Source organism: Panthera tigris, chromosome C1 (assembly GCF_018350195.1).
Source record: "Panthera tigris isolate Pti1 chromosome C1, P.tigris_Pti1_mat1.1, whole genome shotgun sequence".
NCBI lineage: Eukaryota > Metazoa > Chordata > Mammalia > Carnivora > Felidae > Panthera > Panthera tigris.
The window spans coordinates 23,198,518-23,225,369 of NC_056667.1; the positions used below are offsets into that span (position 1 = coordinate 23,198,518).

A 26,852-nucleotide genomic window follows, 5' to 3' on the forward strand; every position below is an offset into this window, starting at 1 on the left:
GCATGGAGCCCAATGCAGGGCTTGAACTCTCAACCTTCAGATCAAGAACTGAGCTAAGATCAAGAGATGCTTAACCACAGGCGCCCCTACCATTTTTTTCTACAGTGAGTATTTAATACCTCACACCAAAACAAGCCACAAACACCAACAAAAATGCTGCTTCAGCACAATAATCCGACTTGTAGAAAGTGTTCTACTGGTTACTGCGATGTGGGAGAAATGTTTAGTGGCAGAAGCAAAAGAAAGTACCAAAGCAAAAAAGAAGTCCCCTAATCCACTCAGTTCATTTGAAATGATGAGGTTCCGACCCACAGAGATGAAACGACCTAAGATGGCACCGCGAGCCGGTCCACGACAGGCGGCCGGCAGGCAGCGCCCTTCGCTCCGAGGCCGGGCTCTCTTCATCACCCATAGTCACAAAACACAAACCAGGATGGCATACATGAAAACCTGCCCCAAAGCTTCAATGGGCATTTTGAACACGTGAACGCGAACTCTTCCGGAACGGATACCTGTGCTGAGAAAACGCACGGGCTGTGGGCCTGCACGAGCCCACAGGTGTTTGCAGTTACTCTACCGGCAACTCCACTACCTGTACAAGCTGCTCCGTGTGCTGGTGAAGCTCCTCTAAAATGGGGAGAGTCTGGTCAGGGAGACAGTGCTCCAGGATCCTCTGAATCACTCGGCAGCCGTAAGGATGCGTGGACAAAGCAAATACCTAGGGCAGACGAGCAAAGAAAGCCAAAAAAGACAGTTGCCACTTTCAACGCTTCAGTGTTGTTCACATACACATTATTCTGTTAATCTTTGCAAAGACTCTGACAGAGAGTGAGAATTATTCTTACCTTACAAATGAGATAACTGAAGCTTCTAGAAGTTTACATAATGTGCTTGCAGCCATACAGATAGTAACTGACAGAGCCGGGGTACTACGTCCTAGTCTTGACTCAAAAGCCCCAATTATACATAGGACACATTTGAGTTCTCTCTACAAATAGTAGGGTGTATGTGTGTGTGCGTGTGTGTGTGCGCGTGTGCGTGTGTGTAAACCCATTTACCTATTCTAGGGATTCACAAATGTACATAAATTCAGAGCTGAAAAGGACTTCTCTAAGAAGCCTAGAAAGGAACAGAGAATTAGTCGAGGTCATAAAAAACACTTAATTAAGAGTCCATAGTGTCAGAAGACAGGGTTAAAAACAGAAAAAGAAAGGGCTAACATCATAAATGCTTTCATCTAACCAACGCTGCAATCTTCTACATTTAATTAGGGTGTTTTTCCAGCAATGAGCAAGAAAAGCTTCCTCTTTTGTTGCGTCTGGAAGAAGACAGGCACCTGGGCTTCGGCTCCAGATCACTCAGTCTCGATTCTGTCCTTCCTAGTGTGAATAGTGTGAATGACCTGGAGAAACCCGCACCCCCTCTCTGCCCCCTGCTCTGTTACCAGGAATAATCACAGGAATAATAAGCACAGAAACAACAGCTCACACTTCCTAGATGTTGACCAAGTGTCAATGCACTAAGGGCTTTTTATGTGGGTTTTTTAGACGTAGCTGTATATGCACAACTGTGTACCTCAACAGTATAAAGCACAGTTCTGCTTGATTCTATAAAAAAGGTTAAAAACTCACAGTCTGTAACAAATGAACTTATTTCACTCAACATTATGTTTCAGGTATTTACTTATTATACTGTGAAACTTCTGCTGGGCAAGTATTTGAGTTTGTTATTTTAATTTCTGTCCAACCCTCTGCTGATTGATAGACATCTAGATTCTTTAGTCTTTTCTAGGAGAATAATGCTGCTTTCGACATGTCTAAATATGTCTCGTAGTATCCACATGTAGACATTCCCCCAGCTACACACCTAGCCTAGGAATGCCAGCATAGGAAATACAAATGTTGAACCTTGAAGGTGATACAAAAGTATTTTCCTAATGGCTGTGCTAATATCTATTCCCACCACCGGTGATCAGATCCCACATTCCTGCCAGGACACCGCGACTGATGGGCAAACAATGCCTATCCCCTGTGTCCTTATTTTGCATTTTCCTGACTAACAGAATTATGTTTTCATAGATGGACTGGCAATTTGTGTTTCTTTTGTCTGTTAATGCCTTTGGCCCGTTTTCACACTAATTTGTACTGTACTCTTTTGATTACAGGAGTTCTTTATATATTCCGGTTATTAATTCTTTGACAGTTTCATCTTGAAAATATTCTCTCCCATTTGGTAGCTTAATCTACTTTTACTTTCTTTGCTGTCAATTTCAATAAATGTAAAATGTTAAACAGATCTTTTTTCATTAACTCAGAAAATCCAAACAACCCCCCCTGAGTTAAAGCCTGCAATCTCCTTACCGCTGCTATAATTGAGCAAACCGCAAAACCTAACAACTCTAAAATCCCACTTCAATCTAGGCTCAGCAGTACCCATGACTGCACCTGAAAATCTACTTGGTATTTACCATCTTTTTCCCTTTAAAGACAAAAACAAAAAACCAATTTCACAGACCCAAGAAGGAGATGCGTTTTACTCTCTTTGTTCCGCGTAGCTTAGGAGAGTGTGAGGATGATGCTTCAGGAAAAAGAAATGAATGGCAACAGCCAATCAAGGGGCGATTCTGGAAAAATCACAGTATAAAAAAAGGAAAACAAAAAACCATCTGCCTGGAAGCTGGTGCTAAGATCACAGGGGCTCTTACGACACACAGGTAAATAGGAGAAACTAGAAGCTATCTCTGGTGGGGTGGCCACTTAGGGACACCCCACAAATGCTACCCTGTTCTCTGCTCACAATGCAAACACCCATCAATTTGGTTCTTTTGTTTCTTTCGTAAGTCACTTACCTGCCCCTTAAACGCATCGATGATGAACTGCAAAGACTGGGGCTGCACGCATTCAATGCATTTCTGAACCACGTGATTACCATTCTGGTCTTTCACACACTTCAGGACGTGGCCGTCTAGCTCCCGAACCATCTCGTTCTATTAGAGGAGACAAGGAAAGAAAGCACCACCAGAATCACAGCAAGCAAACTCCTGGACAATCGACAGTCTCCCTGCGAAACACAAAGCACCAGGCAGAGAGTCTGTGACAAAGCAGCGGGACAGCATAGCTGTGGCACTGTGACAGCACACCGGCACCAAGTGAAGGCCACAGTTTTTGCATGTTAGCAAACTTCCTGTAATAGGAGCCTGTCTTCAAAAAAGTTCTCTAACTCGCAAAAGGCCTCAGAGACTTTATAAAAACGTAGACATCTCTAGAAAAGAACGTGTACAAACTACACTGTCGTCGAGAACTTCACGTATAATTTATCACATTCTTAACATGACAACCCTGTAAGGTACATATTATTAATAATGAGAAGAGCAGGGGCCCTGGGTGGCTCGGTCCGTTAAGCGTAGGACTTCAGCTCAGGTCATGACCTCGTGGTTCCTGGGTTCAAATCCTGCGTCAGGCTCTGTGCTGACAGCTCAGAGCCTAGAGCCTGCTTTGGATTCTGTGTCTCCCTCGCTCTCTGTCCCTTTCCCCGCTCTCCCTCAAAAACAAATAAACATTAAAAAAATTAAGAAGAAGAAGAAGAATCAATCTACAGCTTACAGTATGCTAGACATATCTCTTAAGTGCTTAACACTCTTTGACCCAGTGAATCCTCCTAATAATCCTGGGTACTGGACACCATTACAGATGAGGAAACCAGAGCACAAATGATTTGACTTGTTAAAATCACAGACCTACACTGCCAAGATTCAAACCCAAGCAATCTGGCGCCTGTGTGGTAAAACAATGTGGGTCAGTAATTACCTGTGTCAATTACATATGATACTGCCCACACCTAAGAAGGAGGGGCCTCTGAGAGGGATTAAGCACCAGAATTCTGGTTACAGGTCTGTCACTCCCAACATGATCTTTCCACAGGGCCAAGGACTGAAGGACAGCAGGGAGAGCACTCTCAGAGAATACAGAAGACCAGACATTGAGTTACGTGAGTGCGTGACGTGTGTGTGTGTGTGTGTGTGTGTGTGTGTGTGTGTGTGTGTGTATGAGAAACTCCGGAAGTACAGGAGAAGACCAGACACCGGAGTTGTAAGCGTGGGAGTTGCAAGCATGCGTGCACATGTGTAGGGAATGAGTGGAAGCGACAAGAAAAAGGTGTTGAGATTTTCACTGGATCCCTTTCTTGATGCTGAGTACCTGCACCATGGCTGGGCCCTAGTATGTGCTGCCCAATCTCCTTGCTCGATCCAATCTCTGTCTACTCGCTCCCCTGTGCTGAACATGTATTTATAGTGGGAACTACAAACCAGTCAAAACGGTGATGTTTGTGAATACAAGGTCTCAAATCTCTGAGTTGCTCAATATGTCAAAGCAGCTAAGAGTTATCCCGTTTATACTGGGGCGGGGGGGGGGGGGGGGGGGGGGGCGGGATCCAAGATTACAATGCCAGGGACCAAACCAGCCAAAGGCAATAGACTGAGGAAAGTTTCCTAAAGCAATTAATCAAATGTCAGGGAAAACAAATTTATTCTGGAAATATAATTATGGGAATGGTAAATGGAGAATGATAGCTATATACAAAGACAAGGAACACTTTTAATCAAAATAAAGGGGAGATGGCTTCCTTGTATATTTTCTGGAGCCCATAAAAACTCCACTGGAGAAGAGTTAATTTCATGTAAAATAATAAACTTGTATCCAAATAACAGTAAACTATCCACACCAGGAAGAGTCCTACCAGGTCCACAACAAGGTACACAAATAAACCAGACCAGAAAAAAAAAAAAAAACAAAACACAGAAATATAGAGTAGAAAGAACAACTCAAGGGGAGAGTGAAAAGCAACTACAGTGTAGCCATCCAATCAGAAAAAAAAAACAAACAGTAAACTCTGAAAAGATGGAGACAAAATCAACAATTTAGGGGCACTTGGGTGGCTCAGTTGGTTGAGCATCCGACTCTTGATTTCCGCTCTCATGATCTTATGGTCGTGAGATGGAGCCCCGTTGGGGCTCTGTGCTGAGCGTGAAATCTGCTTAAGAGTCTTTTTCTCTCTCCCTGTCCCTCTCCCCAACCCACTCATGCTCTCTCTCTCAAAAAATTAAATAAATAAATAAATAAATAAATAAATAAATAAATATCAACTATCACAATCCTGAGAGAGGGCAAAGATGGGGGACATTCCTGGGAAACTATAATACTCCTCCTTTCTCTGAGCTAGTGAGAATTATAGTCAAAGAGTAAGAAACTTCCATGTTCCAAAGAAACGAGAAAATTTAAGAAGAAAGATTCACTCATGAAGTTTTCATCCATGAAAATCCCAGGGAAAACTGAAACTGATAATGATTCTGATCATTAGAAGAAAAAAAGAGTAGCTGAGTCCCTGCTTCTAATTCCCGACATGCACACCACTTTACCACTGCCACGTCTCCGGACAGAGCGCGGAGCGAACCCCAACCCTGCCCGTGTGTCCCCAACATCCCCTCTGCCCTCACCAACGTCTCAACACACCTCTCCCTGAGCCTCCCAACTTGAAGGACTCCGGACGCCCCCAGCCTTCGACTGCCGTCACCAACACCACCGCGATGCCCCGTCGTGTTGCGTCGTGTTGCGAACTGGAGGCGGCGGGCGCCTCGCCTGGCTCAGAACTTGAGTCCTTAACAAAGATTCTCATTACCGAACTTTGTTCTCAGCGAGGGCAAGTGGCTCATCACTGCCAGACCGAGGCCAACACCTTCCCCTCAGATGGGGCAGAGGGAGTTCAGAGCCCAAAGGCTGAGGGTTCGCATCAGACGCACCCCGGGGCTCGCGGCACCGCCCAGCACAAACACAGCTGCGGCTCACCTGCTGGCTGGGCCCGCCCTGCGACTGTTCCTCCAGCCACGCACGGGCTGCTTCTGGGGCTTTCGGCGTCGCTCCCCCACACACAGCACCTTAACATTTCAGATTTCCGTCCCTTTTCTCCTCGCTCCTCCTTAGCCTGGACTTGCCCTCCCGCCAAGCCTCGGGCACGTGCTCTCGCATGCCCCCCCCCCCCGCCCCCCCCGCCCAGCTTTCCACGGCTCTTCCCCACGCTGCGCTCTGTGGGCAGGGACCAGTCTTCGTCCTCCCCGCGCTGGCGCCTGGCACAGAGCGGGCACCAGGTCAGTGTGCCAGGGCAGGCACTCGCTCAGTAAAAGGTGGTGGGATGAATGAATAAGAAGTGAAGGAAAATGGAAGGTGGGCTGGATAATCCAAGTTTGATTGGCCGGAGTGGTTAGTTCAAGTTGAACACAACAACAACTTACTAGTATTTTACTGGCTTTAATTCTTATCAAACAAAAGTGTCTCTTGTAAAATTACACCTACTGAAGCCTGGTTGATGAAAAGAGTGTTTGAAACCAACAGCCTTATTAACAAAACACACTTGATCTACTGTAAATTTACAAAATTAATCACACAGCTCATGCTTGCCATGCACAGAAAGGCAGCCACAAGCACCAAAGGAAACCGTAAAAGAAAACTAAAGACTGACAAATGCACAGGATTCACTACTACACGTGCCACGGAGAAACATCGAACACCAAGAGAAAAGTTAAAGGGGAAACTTACAATTACCTGCTGGTCTGAGGGAATAAATTCAAGAGCTTTCTGGATAACACGGCAGCCATACATCTGCAGTGCCAATGACAGGACGTGGCCTCGAATGCGTTCTGCCAACGCCAGCTTCTGTTCAAGGCTGCCAAACTAGACATAATGTGTGGGTGAACACCATTACTTAGGTAGAAGGAAAGAAACCAGAGAAGGCAAAGCATCCATTATTCTGTATCAACCACTGGCATAACCTCTTTTAGCTCTGTCACTAGGATTAATGAACTAAACCTTTTTGTTCAAAAAAAAATCTTTGTTTCTTCAAGGCAAGAGTTCTCAGCCTCTGACTGCAAGGAACCCTCTTTAATGTTGAAAAGCTTCTCACATACCCAACAACAGCAGTTTCACTACTAATACCTGCGAAACAAATATGGAATTCCTCAAAGCTGCCATTAATCCACTATTAAGTGAATTTATACTCCTATTAATTATAAGAGCATTTATACATATTTACTCTAAAAATAGTAATGCACGTGGGAAACATTGTTTATTGGAACTTTCGACAGTGTATGGGAAAGACTCAAGCACTTCTTGGAGCAAAGCTATGGCACTCAGGTGTCCAAGGCCCGTGGATTAGAAAGTTCCTCTTTCATCTACTGGAAACTTAACATAGGGGCATCCTGTTTTGAAGTAGGGTTCTACATCACCCTAAGAATTGAAATGTTCTATTTACACAAGGCAACGGAGTCTGGGGGTACATTAGTTGAAGCAAGAAGTCAGGCTGCACAAGTGCCAAAACTCTTCCTAGAATGATCTCCCATTGCTGGCCTTTTATTTTCATCTGAACGGCATAATCATGCGAGTGAAGGAGACTTTATATATAATCAGCTTCCCAAACCCACTCATTCCCCACACAAGGGAACTACGGACCAGGGGCGTTGTCTGAGCCAGGACGTTCTCTGGCTCGTCCCAAGTCATACAGCTATAATCCACTGTTCATTCGGCCACCTCTACCTGCATATTAACCTCTAGAGGTGGAGAGCTCTACATTTTTAGATCTGTGACAAAAGGGTCACAGAGTGAAAGCTATTCTAAAATCAATAATGTAAGTCATTTTAAGTTGATTCCTTAGCGTATCACTAACAAATCACTAACAAAAAAACTTAAGTCTTTATGAGAAAAGTTGGGAAGACAAAGGCTATGAGCCATTTTTTTTTTTTTAATCTTCATACAAACTGCATAAAACAAGATGCATAAAATTTACAAATTTCTTTTGATTGGGGAAGGTAATGTCCACTTCCGGCATTTTTCTCTGTACCAGACTCTTCTCAATGTTTCATTCCCTTCTGGATTTAGGACTTGGAATTGTTGATATCAGTCTACCTGCCTTTCTGACACCAGTTTAGTGGTGGAAACAGACTTTAATCCAACTCTATTAATCCTTTCCAAAAACAACGGTAACAAGAGTGGATGTTATTCACAACAATAGAAGTAAATAAGAAACCAAAGCTGAAGGATCAGCTAAAAAGAAGCGTTTAATAATCTTCAGAACTATAGTTTAAAATAAAAAAACACTACAGTCGACATTCAAAGATAACTCTCTAGGAATTCTAAAAACAAAAATTCATTTTTGGAGCACGTGAATGGCTCAGTCAGTTAAGTGTCGAACTCCTGATTTCGGCTCAGGTCATGGATCTCACAATTTGTGGGTTTGAGCCCCACATCGGGTTCAGTGCCAACATCGTGGAGCCTGCTTGGGATTCTCTCTCTCCCTCTCTCTCTGCCCCTCCCCTGCTCATGTTCTTGTTCTCTGTCTTTCAAAATTAAATAAACTAATTTTTTTCATCTTTTAGAACACTTTATCGTGATCCTACTAAAATATCTTACAAAGATTATTTCCTCTAAAAATGACACGTTTGGCGAAATGATTATAACAATCAGAAGTAACGTGCTAGTTTCTAAATGGGGACAGCAGTTCTCCAAACACATTTTTAAAACAGACTGGCACATCTGTTTGGGTATTTAAATGATACACTGCTGCCGTATCGTTTAAATGGAGAAACATTTAAAAGCTCTTCAAAAAGACCACACACGCTTCATTTTGAGGACTGGAATGGGATTGCCATTCTAAAAACAGCTAATGAAAATCAAAATGCTCTGGAGATTCTCTAACGTCAAAGGATAGAAAGAACAAAGGCTTACTTCAAAGAACTTCTGAATGACGTAATTTCCGAACACATCCACCATTAGCTGGTAAGCGGCCTGGAGGATTTCATTGAAGACAAGCTGGCGTTCAGCTGGTGTGGCTCGCTCTAGTTTTAGCTGAATGAATCTGAAGTACAAAAGAAATGGCAATCCTAGCATCTCAGGAAGACTTGGGGAAATAAGGATTGGCTCAATTTATATAATGTATCGGTTCTGAAACTGTGTGTGTGTGCATACATGGGCACACACACACAAGTGTTATTTAAATGAATGAGTTGAAGGGCGCCTGGGTGGCTCAGTTGGTTAAGTGTCCGACTCTTGATTTCGGCTCAGGTCATGATCTCACGGTTCTTGGGTTCGAGGCCCAACATCGTGCTCCTTGCTGACAGTGGGGGGAGCCTGCTTGGGATTCTCTCTCCCCCCTCCCCTTCCTCTGCCCCTCGCTCTCTCCCTCTCAAAATAAACTGAAACAAGGAGGGGGTCAGGAAAAGAGGGGGTGTTGAAGGTGGACAGAACACAGGGAGAACCCTACCTGACTTTTTCCTTTAGAAACGAGTCCCACATCAATAAACTGAGAGCTTACAGCCCTTACTGTCTTCTTTAAACTCATGCTAATACAAAGCAGTAGTCAGTCATGACGCGGAAGAGTTGTTATTTATGCCTGCAAATGTCTTCTGAAGTAGTAACTACTCAGTTTTCATTTTTCAGGTTCAGGTGACTATGTAAGAAAAACCGTGTTGTCTCTCAACCTGGTCTATAGGATCCAAATACAAGAAATCGCCCAGTCGTGAGATGGCAGAACTCAAAGAGGAGGTGGATTCTTTAGAAGCTGTTTCAGTGGGCACAGAGAGCAAGAAAGAGACATGGAGACAAACGGGAAGGAAGGACAGATGATGTCACCATAATTAGGCTTTTTCCCCAGGACCAGGGTGGTCCCTTTCTGTGAAGCCCACTGGAACAGCCAAACAGGGAGAAGTAAACTCTGTTTTATATGGCAGCTTCCTTCTTCCCTCTCACCTCTATGCAGACTCTCTCACGTCTACAGAGCGGAACAACAAAGAAAAATGGTGGAGCTACCTTACTCCTGAGCAGGAGAAATCCAAACTTATATGTGAATAATGTCTCTTTAAGAACTAGACTCTTAATAGTGATTAAAATAGCAAAAGTGTGGGGACGCCAAGTGTCCAGCTCTTGATTTCAATTCAGGTCACGATCTCATGGTTCATGAGTTCAAGCCCTGCATCGGGCTCCATCCTCACAGCTCAGAGCCTGCTTAGGATTCTTTCTCTCCCTCTCGCTCTGCCCCTCCCCCATGCACTTCCTCTCAAAATCTATAAACTTAAAAAAACATACAGTAGCAAAAGCATGCATATATCTTTGTGTTAGTGTTTCTGTTCCTTAAATTACAGATAATCTGTGAGGTTCCCATGAATTCGGAACACCACAATAAGGTAAAAAGGTTTGTTTTCAGCATGTGATCCAGATTACTAAACGGCTCTTTTCAATCACCCGGATATCTAGTGATTCTCACATCTACATCCCTCTGAAATACATAATGGGAAGCACACAAAAAGGCAAACTTTCGATTGCTTTATGGCAATTTACTAGTGTCTACCTTCTCTGAGGCACGGAATTTAAGGCATTAAGATTTCAGTTACCTTAAGTGCCAAAGCCAAGTCCTCACCTGGACCCATGCTGGTCTTGGGAAAACTCCATTATATGCCCAGCAATCTCCCGCAGTTGTAAATTGGGGTACCGGTTATTTCGAAAATCTTCCAGAAGCCTGCTCCTGCCAGAGGGCATGACATCAGACATTCCATATCGCAACCGGGAGGAAGAAAACAGGGTGCTGCTGGGGCTGAAGAGACTGGAGGCACTGCTCGCGCTGCGGTACTTGGCTTCAGCGCCTGGAGCAGCAGAGATGTATCTTCCACTGCCATTTGTGAGTCCTCCTGTTGGTTACAGAACAGGAGAACTCAAGACTCGCTCTTAAGGAATTTTGTTTACGAGAGGAAAAAGCATCCCACACATGAAAGCCTGCATCATTTCTGATTTTGCTTCCATTCTGCTGCTTTCATGTTAAGATTCAATTCCATTCATGCCACAGTTTTTATAAGGCCAACTCACCAAAGTAGAAAGAAATTTCTACTCAGTACAAAGACTGAGAGGGGGACGCTTTTGTCCACCGACAGGGCACTGCTAACGATAGACAGTGCAGCCCCTCGTAAGTAAAACGACCGCGGAAGTGCCTGCCCTGTGAACCAGCACCTGAGCACCAGAAATCCGAAAACACAACGCACAGAGACCTCAGTGGTTTTCTGCTCTGAGCTCTGGGGAGACTCCTGCCATCAGTGGAATGATCCCACTCCCACCGGAAACCCTTCCTCTAAAAAGGAAAAGGAAAAAAGAAAACAAACCAGGGTACCCAGACTGGTCTGTTTTATATAAAGAGCCTCCCAAAAAGCTTTCAAAGAATGGTTTTGCCACTAAACAGAAATCTGAAAATCACTAAGGCACCCCAGGCCGAGGAGGAGACACAAGGAGTCGAAAAAAAGCACATATGCTTCGCAATGGAAGGTTTTCAAGTTCTGCATCCGGAACGGGCAGCTCTTAGCACCTTCTAGTGGGGCACAGGCTGAAATGACTGCGACAGCGACAACTCTCCTGCCGCTGATACTGTGGTTTGAACTGGCAACACGGGAATAATAACTGTGAAGCCCTAGAGATAAAATAAAGACCAAAGGCTTATCGAAATGTAAAGCAGACTAATAAATTATTATGAGTAAAATAATAGAAAATAAATAAATAAATAAATAAATAAATAAATAAATAAATTGTTATGAGTATATATTTTTCAATATTCTTACTGGCTGTTTCTTAACTTTAGACTACACTATAAAAAAAGATGGGTAAAAAAAAAAGTCCTTTTTGTGTGTCATTTTACCTCACTCCTTTTAAACCAAAAGGCAAAGTAGGTAAGAAACACCACAAAAGTCACAAAGAACACAGAGGAAAAACAACTCAGGATCCGTGAGAAAAGTCACGCAGTGTGAACTGTCCATTAACATCTTCACGAGATGTTAACGAATGTCTGCTCTGGAGTTTAATGGCAGCTACAAAAAGATAACGAGCTTGGATTTCCCCACAGTATTCCAGGGCTCGGCTTCAAAGGCCTGGATCCCACAGAAAGTAACAGGACCAAAAGGAAAAGGCTTGATGTTACAATCTGTGAAACATTTACTGAGCATCTGTCCGATGCTAGGCACTACGCTAGAAGTGTTTCATACACACTTTCCACTGAATTCTCACTGTTATTTTCGACAAGGAGTTTTAAACTACCATGTACGTACCAGATGACTAAGGTGAAATGCTCACCCAAAGATACAAAACCCAAGATGATCATGGCTAGGAAGTTACAAAACTCGACTCTAGAATAAGTGCCCTTGCAGCCATGTGAGTCTCATTTTCAGACTCAGTTATATCAAGTTTTCTTGTTCTAAAGGACTCTTTAAGGAAAGAAAAGAGAGAAGGTTTATAAGAATAGAGAAGGGTAAGGAGCCACACATGGCTGTTCTTTATTCCATTTCAGAAACAATTCTTTCTTCCCTGTCCTGAGACTGGGGAGAAATGGGCAAAGAGGTGAAAATCAAGTTAAGTCAGTGGCAGTCCTACAGAGGGTGGGAACAGCAAGGAACATGCTTCAGAAGAAAGAACGGCATACACAGAATTCTGAAAATAATTTACAGATATTTTAGGAACCTGGTCACTAGCAAAGGTACTTAGGGGAAAATAGTAAGTCAACAGAGAAACAGAACCAATCTCCTGAAAAAGCCATCCAGATATGGATGACAAGTATAAGGAAACCTGAAGGGTAACTGGCAAATTGCAATTAACGCAGAGTGGATAGCCTCCAGAGTTAAAACTGGAAGAGGACCCAGTCAGAGGGGAACCCCCAGAAATCTTCGATCTCTGAGAGGCCAACCAGGTTCCACAATAAATATGAGAGAAAAATGTTCTCAGGCTTAATTAAGTAAAGGGAAAAGAAACAATTTTGAAATAGGCCAGAGCACTCTGTTCTTAAGCAGGCCTGACCTCTGGGGAAACTGGTTAACCAGAGCATAAAATGCTGGGTTATCAGAGACCGACTGACCTAGGAAAAAGAAATACACAACTCCAGCTTATTCAAACCATCCTGTCCCACCAAAAAGGGGAGAAAAAAACTGAGAAGCCCTTGTGAAGTTGGAGATCACTAAAAGAGCCCCAACCACAGGACTGCAGAACACTCCCCTCCCCCAACAGCTCACAACATTACCAAAAGCCTATTTATAGCAGTCCTGTTTACCTAGCACATCATACCCAGCTCTCAAGAAAAAATTACAAGACCTACAAAAAGTCAAACAACACAATGTAAAGAGAAAGAGTAGGCATCAGAGACATACAAAGCAGGGATACTAAAGTTACCAGACTGGGAATTTTTTTTTTTCCCCAGAATGGGAATTTAAAACAACTACAATGAATCTGCCATGGGCTCTAACAGATAAAGTAGGCAGCATCCACGAACAGATGGGCAACGCAAGCAGAGATGGAAATCCTAAGAACCAAAAAGAGATGTTAGCAATAAAAAACGCTGCGACCAAAATGAAGAATTCTTTGATGGGCTTGTTAGTAGACGAGGCACAGATGAGGGAAGAATCTCTGGGCTAGAGGAAGTATCAACAGAATCCCCAAAAACCTAAAAGTAAAGAGAATAAAGACTCAGAAAACCAGAATCAAATTATCTGAGGACAATTACAAAAGGTGCAACATACACATAATGGGAAGATCAGAAGGAGAAGAAAAAGAAACAGAAAAAATATCAGGAACAACAACAACCAAGAATTTCTCCAAATTAACGTCAGACACCAAGCCACGGATCCAGGAACTTGGCAAACACTAAACAGGATAAATGCCCCCAAAACTACACCTCCACACATCATCTTCAAGTTATAGAAAATCAAAGATAAAGGGGGGGAAACACTGAAAGAAGCCAGAGTGGGGGGAAACACCTTACCTAAAAAGGAACAGAGATAATTACATCTCACTCTGCCTCAAAAAGCACACAGGCAAGAACAGAGTGGAGTAAAATATTTAAAGTTCTGAGAGAAGAAAACCCACAAATCTAGAACTCCATATCCTGCAAAATTGTGCTTCACAAGAGCAAAGGAGAAACAGACTTTCTCGGGCAAACAAACACTGAGGGAATTGGCTGCCAGTAGATCTACCTTGCAAGAAATCTTTAAAAAAAAAAAAAAAAAAAAAAGTTCTTTGGAGAAGAGTAAAAATAAGTTCTTTGGAGAGAAGTAAAAAATAATATAGGTCAGAAACTGATCTATATAAAGAAAGGAAGAGCATCAAAAAAGGAATAGGTGAAGGTAACAAAAACTTTCATTTCTATTCTTAGTTGATAACAGTCTGTTCAAAATAATAATGGCGACAATGCATTCAGTGAACGCTTATGCTTAGATATGTGAAATGCTGGGTATGCTCATATGTAAGTGAAATGAGTAACAGCACTGAAACAAGGGACAGAAGAAAGGAACTGGGAGTTTATTATTGTAAGGTACTCACAGTACATGTCAAGTGGTATAACCTTATTTGAAAGTGAGCCTGCATCAGTTATAAATGACAGAAAAAGAGTGGAAGACAACACAGGAACAAAGAACAAAGGCAACAAATAGAAAACAGAAACAAATATCAGAGATATTGATCCAACTGTATCAATAATCCCTTTGAATGTCAAAGGTCTAATTGTAGCAATTAAGATTGTCCGAGTAGGTCAAAAAAGCATGACCCAACTAGATGTCGTCTACAAGAAATCAACTTTAAAAATGAGGACGCATACAGATAAAAAGTAAATGGATGGAAAAACTAGACTGCGCTAAACTAAATTAGTACGTACTTCAGTTGTTTTCTACAAGTATATGAAAAGGTTTTCTGCCAGCAGCCATCTAGTTTTCCACCCTCTTGCTATCTGGAATGTTCTCTTTCATTTGCTTTTTGTACTCACACATCTAATACTGTGATCTAATCTACTGTGATCTAATTCTACTGGGTAAAACCCCGCCTTCTTCACCTTTAAAGAAAAATTCCCAAGGCCCCCAACATCTAGCTCTGGGTTTAATACAGGCAAGGCAACACCACTCACCAAAATGTTTATAAGTTCTCCCCAACCAAACCACTCCCTAATACTAATACCACAGCCAGCTAGCCCTAAATTAAAATAAGCCTAAAATGAACTATCTTCAGTGCATATGACTCAGTCCAAAATAAGTTAATTTTCACATGGTTAATTTTACAGAAGACAAGTCACTTTCAAAGAACTAAGTGAGCAATCACAAAACACTCCATTACCTTTTAGAATGGAGAAGCATGAAAAGGCACACCCGTGACTAGTAAACAATCTGAAATTAGTACGGGTTACTGAACAATAAATTAGAAACATCTCTTGCAGTTCAGGCAGGGACAGAGAAAACCATCTTGTGTTTGAACTTTGCTTTTCTTAAAGGACTAAGTACCTACAACCCTGAATTTAAAGAATAGCAAGAATTCATTTTAAGAATATAGGAATTCTATCATGACATAATACTAAACGCTTGTATTTTTTTGCCCCGGACAGAGAGATCATGAACTTTTGAGCTCACGTTTGCTGCATCTCAACACTGTGGGAATCACCAAGCACAGTACTCCTCTTCCAGGGCACGTGAAAAGGCTGGGAGTTGTCAACCGTGTACATTATAATAAATTACATCTGCTACTTCTCGATGCCTAGAGTTTAAAAGTGGCACAATCTGGGGATTATGGAGAAAGCCGTAAGCATGAAGCAGCAGCTTAGGAAACGCAGAGACGGGTGTAGAATGGAGAGGTCTACGGGTAGGCAGGACATGAAACTAGTTAGGTAAGAATCAGACCTTTGGGGCACCCATCTCCACATGCCTTACTTTTTCTCGCTGAGGTAGAGATGAAATTTGTTAGAGATGAATGCTTTAGGTACCAGCGAGAGCCCAAAGGCTTCCTCTTACCCACACGGAAGCCACAAATGAGGATTGTAAGTCTAACTGTTAATAATAATGTTATCAAAAGCAATATTAATAATTACAAAAGCAGTATTTTAAAATTGAGAAATATAACACATGCTAAGACAAACTAAATATTTTCAACATCTGACTTGCTCGGGGTCATAAAAAACTTATTTGCATTACTAAACACGCATATACACCTATGCACATTTATGGATGGGAGAGATGGGAGGGAGAGACAGAGAGAAACAGGTGGGAGATTTTACTTAAGACATTTCCACCCTATGCCAACAAATCTGACAACTTAGATGGAACAAATTCCTAGAAAGTCACAAATTACCAAAACTGACTCAAGAAGAAATGGAAAATCTGACCCTGTAAGACCTAAATAGAAACTGAGCTAGTAAGCTAGTAATAGAGCTCCTTCCCACAAGTACAAGTAAACACCCAGGCCAGGATGGTTTCAGTGTTGACTTTTATCAAAAGTTTAAAGAAATAATATCAGTACTCCACAAATTCTTCCAGAAAACAGAGGGGGGTGGTACATTTCCTAACCTATGTTATAAGGTCAATATCACCATGATAACAAGTCAAACAAAGAAAGGAAAATGACAGATATCCTTCATGAATATAGATGCAAAACTCCTCAACAAAAATATTAACCAACTCCAACATGACCAAGTGGAGTTTATCCCTGCAATGCCAGCGTGGATTAACATCCAAAAATTATTAATGTGACATACAGTATTCACAGAATAAAAGATAAAAACCACATAATCATCAATAAACATAGAAAAAGCATTTAACAAAACCCAAACCCATTCATAGCAGAACTCTTAAACTCAGAACAGAAGTTAACCTGATAAGGGACATCTATGAAAAACATACAATGATCATACTTAAGAGGAAAAGAGTAACACTTTATCCTCACGATCAGGAAAAAGGCAAGGATGTGTGCTCTCGTCTACTGTATTTAACACAGTGCTGGAGGTTCTAGACGATCACACAAGAAAAGGAAATAAAAGGCATCCAGACTGGAAAACTCTTGTCTGTTTGTCTGTTTATTGGGAAACTCTTTATTCACAAGTGGCATGACCCTACATATAGAGTATTGTAAGGAATCCATCCAAATCTATTACGGCTAATTAATAAATATGGCAAGTGCGCAGAATACAAGATCAATATACAAAAATCAACTGCATTTCTATAAACAAGTGGCAAACAATCCAAAACCAAATCTAGAATACAATTCCATTCACAATACCGTAAGAAAAATAGAATCTGTAGAAACAAATTTAACAAAAGACACGTAAGACCTGTTCACTGAAAACTTCAAAACTTTACTGGGGAAACTGGTGCACGCAAAAAGATGAACTTCCACCTCGGGCAATATCACAAAATTAACTCAAAATGGATGACAGACTTAACTGTAAGAGCTAAAACAATAACATTTTTAGAACAAAAAAGGAGAAAATCTTTAAGACCCTGAGTTGGGCAAAGATTTCTTCTGAACCAGAAAGCATGAAAAACTGGACCTCATCGAAATTAAATACTGCACTTCAAAAGAGACTATTTAAAAAATGAAAAGACAAGGGGACCTGATTGGCTCAGTCATTTAAGCCTTCGACTTCGGCTCAGGTCATGATCTCACGGTTCCTGAGTTCGAGCCCTGCATCGGGCTCTGTGCTGACAGCTAGGAGCCTGGGGCCTGCTTCGGATTCTGTGTCTCCCTTTCTCTATTCCCCTCCCCTGCTCGCACCCTATCTCTCTCTTCTCTCTCAAAAATAAATAAACATTAAAGAAAAAAAATTTTTTAAATGAAAAGACAAGCAAGAAACCAGAGGAAACTACATGCAAGGCAGGTATCTAATGAAGGACTTCTATCCAGGAATATAAAAAGGAATTTCCACAGGAATTCCAGGAATTCCTACAACTCAATAAGAAAACAAACAATCCAAATTTTTAAAAATATGAGCAGACATTACACCAAAGATATACGCATAGTTAATAAACACATGAAATGACGCTCAACATGACTGGTCATAAGGGAAACGGAAATTAAAACCACAATGGCAAACTGTTTCAAGTCCACTAGAAGAGCTTTTTAAATAAGAAAAGCACAACATTGGTGAGGATATAGAGAAACTGGAGCCCTCATACACTGCTGATGGGAATGTAAAATGTGTACCAACTTGGAAAACAATCTGGCACTTTCTCAAAAGGTTTAACATAAAACTAAAACACAATTCAGCAATTCTACTAGAAGAGAAATAAAAACATGTGACCAAAGAAAGACCTGCATGCAAACATTCACAGCAGAATAATCTCCAGGAGCCAAAACCTGTAATCAACAAAATCCTTCAACTGTGAATGGTTAGACAAAATGTGGCATATCCATAAAAAAGAAGACAATTTGGCAGTAAAATGAAACAAACGACTGACACACACAAGATCATGGATTAAATCTCAAAAACATGAGAAGGAGTAGGAGGACGACCCACCATGAGAAGGGAAGAAGCCAAACAAAAGAGATCACATACTGTACAGTTCCATTTATACGAAATGTTCAGAAAAGGCAAATTGAAAAACAGAAAGTAGACCAGTGGTTGACAGGGGCTAAGGGTGTGAATGCTAACAGATTAACTGTAATTGGTCTTGAGAAATCTTACCGAGGGGATGACAATGTTCTAAAATCGATTTATGGTGATGGTTGCACAATTCAGAAAGTTACTAAAAATCAATGAATTATACACCTGAAATGGGTGAATTTTATGATATGTAAAATATAACTCAATAAAGTTGTGTCCTTAAGAATATTGGTCTTTAAACAATGGGTAATGGAAAAAAGCATTTAAGAGTCTCATGTAGGGGAACCTGGGTGGCTCAATAGGTTGAGCGTCCAACTTCAGCTCCGGTCATGATCTCATGGTGCTTGAGTTCGAGCCCCACGTTGGGCTATGCTGCTGTCAGGTGGGAGCCTGCCTTGGTTCCTCTGTCCCTGCCTTCTCTCTGCCCCTCCCCCACTCATGCTCTCAGGCGTGCATGCGCTCTCTCTCTCAAAAATAAACATTAAAAAAAAAAAAGAGTCTTGGGGGCGCCTGGGTGGCTCAGTTGGTTAAGCAGCTGACTTCAGCTCAGGTCATGATCTCACAGCTTGTGAGTTTGAGCCTCGCATCACGGCTCTGAGCTGTCACCACAGAGCCTGAAGCCTCCTTTGGATCCTGTGTCTCCCCCTCTCTCTTCCCCTCCTCCACTTGCTCTCGCTCTCTCTCTCTCTCTCTCTCAAAAATAACTAAACATTAAAAAAAAATTTTTAGGAGTCTTACATTAGTCTTACTAACAAATGATTATTGAATAAATAATGAGGAAAAAAAAACTAAGTAAACTAAGCAGGTCATTGATCATTTTGATAGTATCCTAACACACATGGCTTCGGGGAAGAAGTATGAAAATATCATGGAGAAAAGACCCACACTGGGAAAACGAGAGATATACAGGCTGGCATGCACATTCAAACACTTGCTAGCTGTGTGTTCTTATGAAAGTCACCAGACCGTGCTGAGTTTAATTTTCCCTGTGTGTAACAGAGTTACGTGAGCATTTAACACAATGGATGCAAATGCACAGCATGGTGGTTAGTGACCCAAGAACTAATGGCCGGTGTCAGCAGGGCAGCGGTGTCAGTAGAAACTCTACTAGGTGTGGCCCAACATGTATTTGGTAAAGAAATGTCAAGTTTCCGGCACCAAAATGTCTTTAAGGACCTCTGTATGGACACTGTTAGAAACCAATTCCCAGGGGCGCCTGGGTGGCTCAGTCGGTTAAGCAGCCGACTTCGGCTCAGGTCATGATCTCGCGGTCCATGGGTTCAAGCCCCGCGTCGGGCTCTGTGCTGACAGCTCAGAGCCTGGAGCCTGTTTCAGATTCTGTGTCTCCCTCTCTCTGACCCTCCCCCGTTCATGCTCTGTCTCTCTCTGTCTCAAAAATAAACAAACGTTAAAAAAAAAAAAATTAAAAAAGAAACCAATTCCCAGGGCACCTGGGTGGCTCAGTCAGTTAAGTGAGCGTCTGACTTCGGCTCAGGTCAGGATCTCGCAGTTCTGGAGTTGGATCCCCATATCAGGCTCTGCACTGACCATGCAGAGCCTGCTTGGGATATATTCTCTCTCTCTTTCTCTCTCTCTCTGCCCTTCCCCCACTTGGGCACTCTTTCTCTCTCAAAATGAACAAATAAACTTAAGAAAAGGGAAAGGGAAAGGGAAAGGGAAAGGGAAAGGGAAAGGGAAAGGGAAAGGGAAAGGGAAAGGGAAAGGGAAAGGGAAAGGGAAAGGGAAAGGGAAAGGGAAAGGGAAAGGGAAAGGGGGGGGGGGAGGGGAGGGGAGGGGAGGGGAGGGGAGGGGAGGGGAGGGGAGGGGAGGGGAGGGGAGGGGAGGAAAAAAGAAAAGAAAATTAAGAAAGGAAAGGAAAGGAAAGGAAAGGAAAGGAAAGGAAAGGAAAGGAAAGGAAAGGAAAGGAAAGGAAAGGAAAGGAAAGGAAAAGAAAAGAAAAGAAAAGAAAAGAAAAGAAAAGAAAAGAAAAGAAAAGAAAAGAAAAGAAAAGGAAAGGAAAAGAAAGCAATTCCCACACCTCTGTTTTGTCTAGGTTAGGACTAAAGCATAGGACAACCCTTCTGTCAAGCAAACAGACCGAGCAGAGGCAAAGCTCTACCGATCAAGACACAAAGTTCCTCAGGAATGACACGTATGGTTTACACAGTACGCGTAGCAATGGAAGTCCAATGCGAACACATACAACTAAGTTGCTTAAATGAGGTAAACTGTTTGGAAAGGGAAGATACGTTTAAAAATAAAGCCAGGTGGGCAGCAGGAGTCCTTAAAATGAGAAATGACTCACACCAACAGTTATTGCCTACCTCACAGGGGAAACATAATTAAGAAGGATTTAATTGCAGATATACTGGAAAGAGGAAAGGCACCATGCACCCAAGTATTGTTTCCAGCCCCATTTTCAAACACCAAGAACCACAGCACCTAGTTCAGAGGCTGACAGAGCCAACCTGTAGCTAAAGCCCACAGGACAAATCTGGCCTGCCACCTATTTTTATAAATAAAGTTTGACTGCATGAGAGCTACACATTCATTCTCATTTTGTTTGTGGCCAATTTTGTACCTCACAACAGAGTTGAATACTTACTACAGAGGCCACCTGACCTGCAAGCCTAAAATATTTACCATCTGTCTCTTAACCAAAAAAACTGTTAAATTAAAAAAAAAAAAAAAAAAATTGGGGCACCTGGGTGGCTCCATCGGTTAAGCGTCCAACTTCGACTCGGGGTCATGATCTCACAGTTCATGGGTTCGAGCCCCACATCAGGCTCTCTACCGTCAGCCCGGAGCCTGCTGTGGATCCTCTGTCTCCCTCTCTCCCTGCCCCTCCCCCACTCCCTCACTCTCTCTCAAAAATAAACAAACGTTGAAAACAATTTTTTTTAGTAAAGTAAAAATGTTTGTAGATTTAGTTTCTTTACTACAAATGTCAGATTATTAGCTGACACGGTTCAAATGTTTAACTCGAGGAATTAAAAAGAGAGACTTTCTGGACGTGATGAAAACACTGGTTTAAAAGATACCCTGGGTATGTCACAGGCCAGGACATGCACACTGACAGTGCAGGCTTCGGGGCCGAAGAGGTTTGACACTAAATCTCTTCAGAGAATGCGAAGACCTAGGCAAGATATTTAAGGCAGTTTCCTCACTTTGTACCATGGGCAAAATACCTAATCCCTGCCTGAGTCATATGTACAGCACCCAAAACCATTAATAGCAGCCAATAATAACCACTAAGCGTTAGCTCCATCTATATACTAAACGGGGACTTTCATTTACCCCTAATGATCTGCATTAACCCTCAGTCTCTAAAGGGAAGCATTCTGTCACTAGGAAACCCTGTCGTGCGACGGACCCCACTGCCTTCTCTGTCCAACACGTATTTACCCATCTGGAACGTCCCCACAACTTTTCTAAAGTAACGTCCATATGGAACCTGAGCCCATGAGTTCTACAAGAACAGCTCTGACCTCGGAGATTGCAGGACACAAACACTCACACAAATGCATATGTGCGTACACAGCTTTGCCTGAAAACCCACCACTCCAACCCAGCGACCACACTTTCCAGTCCCAGAATAAGAACTCTATTATCCTATCCCCTTCAAGACTTTTTTGGTTTTTATAGATCACTTTGCGGTCTTTGTCCTTCCAAATGAAAGCATACTATTTGTTTTTAGTCAGTTCTCATTTCAGAGCCCGTAAAGCCACTTCTAACCTTGCTGGTTAAAACAGTCCACATAAACTACAAACTCTGGATGATAACGATGTTAATGAGGTCACTGTTGCAAAGGTCCCAGTCTGCCGAGGGACACTGATAATGGAGGAGCGTGCACGAGCACAAGGCAGAGGGTGTGGGGGTAATCCCTGTACTTTCCCCTCAATCTTGCTATGGATCTAAAACTGCTCTTAAAAAAATGTCTTTTTTTAAAATATAATAATAATAATAATAAATAGAGGATTGAAAAACAAAAAAACAAAAACCAGAATCTTCTGGGGGAAGTACCCAAACATGATGATTCTTCCCAGGACACTGCCAGTTTAGGTCTACCATCAGAGTAATTATTAACAGCACTCCCATCCACTCTCAAACATGCCCTGGGCTGCACGATAAATTATATGGTCACTCTACTCCAAAGCCTCAACTTCCCCCACCTAAAGAATAAATCAGTGCTTCAGAATCCACACCCAATAAATAACCAAGGGAAGGAAGTATGCACCGTCTTCCACCTCTTCCAACATTTAGGAATTTGCCACCCAAAGTGTTAATATAAAGTTTCTTTTCATTCTTACAGTCTGCTGTTTACAATCCTCTCTTCTTTCCTCATTTTAGGATCTAGATGGTAACATTTTTTAAATCCCCATACACAATAACAACCTAAACATATAGTTGAGAAATACACTTCTATACTCATTAGCATACTAGGTAGTTTATATAAAAAAATTGTAAGAATCTGGCAAATTTTTTACATAGAGTGTTTTCTGTGGAAAAGATATTAAGCGTAAACATGGGGGGGAGGGAGTCTGAAAAATAAGGCAAAATATTAATTGTGATATTTCAGTGGTGACACTAGGTGAACACATTCTTTGTCTGTGTCTCTGTGTTTTCCAGCTTTACTGAAAATGAATCTGTACTGGGTTTCTCATGAAAGACTCCCACGTGTAGACCAAGAACAAGATGTTCAGACGGAAGCTGAAGTGAATATACAGGGGACGCGCCCAAACCTGAATAAACCCGTAACTGCTATGCTATCTAGGTACAGCCTATATAACATGAGGCACTTAAGGAAGGCACAGAACACCCAGGGCGCTCCTGGGATAAAGGGACTGTCCTTTGCGTACGCAAAGTACTTGTAATGTCATCAGTGGCAAGAGGTTTCTAGAGTTCAAGGTGGTGTTAGAGTAATGGTTCTTACCCAGGTTTAAGCTTGAAGAGGATCCATGTGAAGAGAGGGAAGGAGGTGGTGTCTGTGAATGTCCTGGTCCCTGACTAGGGAGAGGCATGCCCACGGGTCCAGGAGAGGAGGAAAAGCTAAGGCCGTTATAAAAACTGTGTCCAATGGGGGTCAAGCTGCTCGATGTCCTCTTATAAAGGTCACTGCTGCCAGTCAGGGAGTCACGGCGGGAGCCACTGCCAGTGTTGGAGTTTGCAACTAAAATGGAATTAAAACAATGCAGATAAGAAAAGGCCTGTTCTTTGAAGAACAAGCCCAGTGACCTGTTCCTAACACTTTGATCCAGACTCCTTACCACCGCAAATCTGTCAGCAGAGACAGCCTAACTGTTCATGTGGCAGTTCTAGGGGCAGGTAAAGTAATAAAGAGGACATGGCTCGGTTTAACATGAAACTTTTGTTCAAACCATCACACGAATGCTAAATTTACCTTCCTTTGGTGTCACATATTATGGGGTGGGGATGGGTTAAAAAGCTCTGACGGCCACATAAGCTATGGAAAAGGTGAGAGAAAATGGGCTAGAAAGAATGCCTTTCATCAACCCAAAGGTTCTAGTAGAAAAATGGAGTACAGAAAAAAAAAGATTTGTAAATGGGGTATCGTCCCCCTACACAAGACTTACATATGAAAGCCTGTTTTCTCAATGGGTTCGATCAAGAGTTACTGCTAGCCCCCAATTCCAATTGAAGATTCTCGCTCTCAAACATGCCCTGCTGTTCGGAGATCACATGGTTTTACAAACACTGCAATTATCCCACTGTTTCCCTTACTCCTTCCCTGCTTTTCTCTCCCATCAAAACATTAAAAATATCTTGGTCTAATTTCCGCCTTCCCACTTTGCCATAATATCCACCTTAATTCTTCTCAGAAGACTGGAGAAAATTCCTGACTCTTCAAGGCCTGCAGACTGTGGGGTACGCTACCCTGTGGTCTTTGGTAAGTCCTCCTCCCTCAGTTTTTAGTGTCCACATTTCTACGCTTCCCTCCACGTTCTTCCCAATGCCTGAAAAAAATCTCCCCTGGTTTTCCGATCCCTGAAACAAATCGACTCTGAGAGTATAAATAAGTAGCAACATAAGCATAAAACTGAAATCGGCCCCAACCCTAAAAACTTGATTTTAACAGTCCATCATCTCAGATATGTGGGACGGCCGGCTTCCCACGGGGGTCGGTCCAGATCTGCCTGGGGCATCTGTCCAGGATTCCATGCACTGTCAGTGTTCCATAAAGATTGTAAAAATAATTACAATTCAGTTTTAACAGCACATAAAGTCTGATTTCTACCTGCGGTTCCAAACCCTCCAAGGGCTGATCCCAGGGTGGCGCCGAGAGAACTGCTACTTCCAAATCCCAAGGACGTGTTGGCAGGCTGGGCTGAGCCCTGGGAGAAGAGGGAGCTGCTCTGTGAGTTGCTGCTCAGAGAGTTGTTGCCATAGAAAGAGCTGGATGCCAGGCTGTTACTGGGCTGCTGCTGGGGCTGGGGCTGGGGCTGCTGGGTCCCTAAAGGGCGAAACGGTCCATTTGTTGTTCCAGCAAGACCACCGGCTGCTCCATTTGCTGAAGCTGCGGCCGCTGCAACAGCTACGAAGAAGAAAGCAAACCATTGGGCTGTGAAAGGGACTGGCCGCATTCCCCAGCCACGGTGTCATCCTTCCGAAAACCCCGTAACGCCGTCCTATCTCTTCGAAGCGGACGTGAGCCTCGTACACAACTACGCAAATCTGCCTTCGATCCCTTCATCTGAAGCTTCTATTTTCTATTTCTGCTTCCAATGTGAAGTCAAAATACCACCGAAGCCAAATTCACTATGGTGGCAGCTTTAAGGAGTCTGCAGTTTAAAACAGGTACAGATGTCAAACGTAGCTGTTTTAACTACAACTACTTCCTCAAATCTCAAGTTCCACAAATATCATTGTTGAGGACTTTTCCAGAACCACTGTCATCAATATACTCAAGTCCCTCGAATTCCTGAACATGTTGCTCTCTTCTAGATGTTTCCGCCGTCGTTCCTAATTTACATTTCTAATATATACATACACACACACAAAGCCTACAACAAAAACCTATGTATCGTTTATCCCCCATCAAAATGTATTGCTCTGCCACTTCTCACTACTCCCTCTGTCCCGCCTCCACCCCGAAAAACAAAAACAACATATTTAAAAAAAAAAAAAAAAAATTATCTGAAAATAATGAAAATAAGGACATGGATTTCTGTGAAATCAGCCTTGGACTGCTGCCAACGGTGCCGTTGTGCGTGAGTAATCCAACTTCCTATGTTCACGGTGGAGCAGGTCCTTGCTGCTAACCAGCTGGCACATGGCTGTCAACAGAATCTATCGAGGTCACTTGCTGCTTCTGCTTTTCTCTTTGAAATATTACAGGGCAGAATTGCTATATCGAGAACTGTCAAATGAAGTACATTTCAACAGACTGTAAGAACATCGTCCGTCGCCCATTTTGGATCTCTGACAGGAGTTCACGGAGCGGGAAGCTCACCTGCTTGAGCGGCTGAGGAACTGATGATGACTGGGGCGGGAGCGACCAGCCGCACAGGAGCCCCGAGACCGTTTCTCGCCCCTGCGTTCACCACGAGGGCACCGGTTTGGTCATAGTAAGCAGCAGGAGCCAAGACCGGATAACCTGGGAATGTCAAGCCACATGTGAGTAGACAGGAAGCTACCAGGGCCTCCTGGGCGCTAGCAGACTGTAAACAGTCACAGATTTGACCGTGGGGACCGACAGACGCAGATTTCTATCCTGGCTTCACTACCTGGACAGCGGTATGACCCTGAATCTCTGCGCATCCCATTTGCCCAGTGACGATGATAAGAATACCTGCCTCATAATAAAAGTCTTGAGACGATCAGAGGAGGAATGCGAAAGATCTCGCATGGTGTCTGGCACAGTATGGTACAGTACTATTCACCATCCGCTAAGTGTCAGCAAGGGAATTCGGCGGGCCAGGGACACCTGCGCTCTTCCGAGTGCTAACCAAGGTTACCACCAGAAATCATACCCTGACAATTTTTTTTACAGTTTCCTCGACTACAAAAATAACAGAGAGTATCAATGATTACAACGTAGTACTTCCGTACCTCGTAACAGTCTGAGCACAAATACCCTGCAAGTTACCAGGTAAAACCTAGACGCACTTCAAATAATAGGAGCTTTCAGCACCTCATGGAATCTCCAAATCCTATTGAGCCACAGGAGACATTACAGGTGACTTCCCAATAAAAGCTGAATGCTTAGTAACTCGTACAACAAATGATGCAGGTCAAAGTTACTCGGTGAATTCCTAAGTAGATCAGTTAATGTGGCTATGCTCCATGATCAGTAAGAATCCATAAATTTATGCTGAGGTCTCACAAGGACCTGTTTCAAAGGAAGAAGCACAAATTACTTCCAACCTGTGCAAAGAACAGGACCAGGTGACAGTGAGCCAAGAATAACATCTGCT

General features: G+C 42.7%; 1 protein-coding gene and 1 non-coding gene across 16 annotated transcripts in view; both read right to left on the reverse strand.

Annotated features, from left to right (window-relative positions):
• Positions 1-26,852, reverse strand: part of PUM1 (pumilio RNA binding family member 1) — a 132,996-nt gene that overhangs the window by 11,430 nt on the left and 94,714 nt on the right. For 10 of the 15 annotated variants that reach the window (XM_042996221.1, XM_042996232.1, XM_042996231.1 and 7 more), the window contains 8 exons: positions 25,889-26,032; positions 24,674-24,970; positions 23,351-23,587; positions 10,459-10,726; positions 8,772-8,901; positions 6,591-6,725; positions 2,849-2,986; positions 593-718 (listed from right to left, as the gene is read on the reverse strand). In XM_042996221.1, coding sequence (XP_042852155.1) covers positions 593-718; positions 2,849-2,986; positions 6,591-6,725; positions 8,772-8,901; positions 10,459-10,726; positions 23,351-23,587; positions 24,674-24,970; positions 25,889-26,032 — 1,475 coding nt within the window. The remainder of the gene's footprint in view (positions 1-592; positions 719-2,848; positions 2,987-6,590; positions 6,726-8,771; positions 8,902-10,458; positions 10,727-23,350; positions 23,588-24,673; positions 24,971-25,888; positions 26,033-26,852) is intronic. The other 5 variants (XM_042996226.1, XM_042996225.1, XM_042996227.1 and 2 more) reach the window with 4 other exon arrangements.
• Positions 5,636-5,720, reverse strand: LOC122241740. Its single transcript, XR_006221963.1, has one exon. It is a non-coding gene; the product is annotated as a small nucleolar RNA SNORD103/SNORD85 (small nucleolar RNA).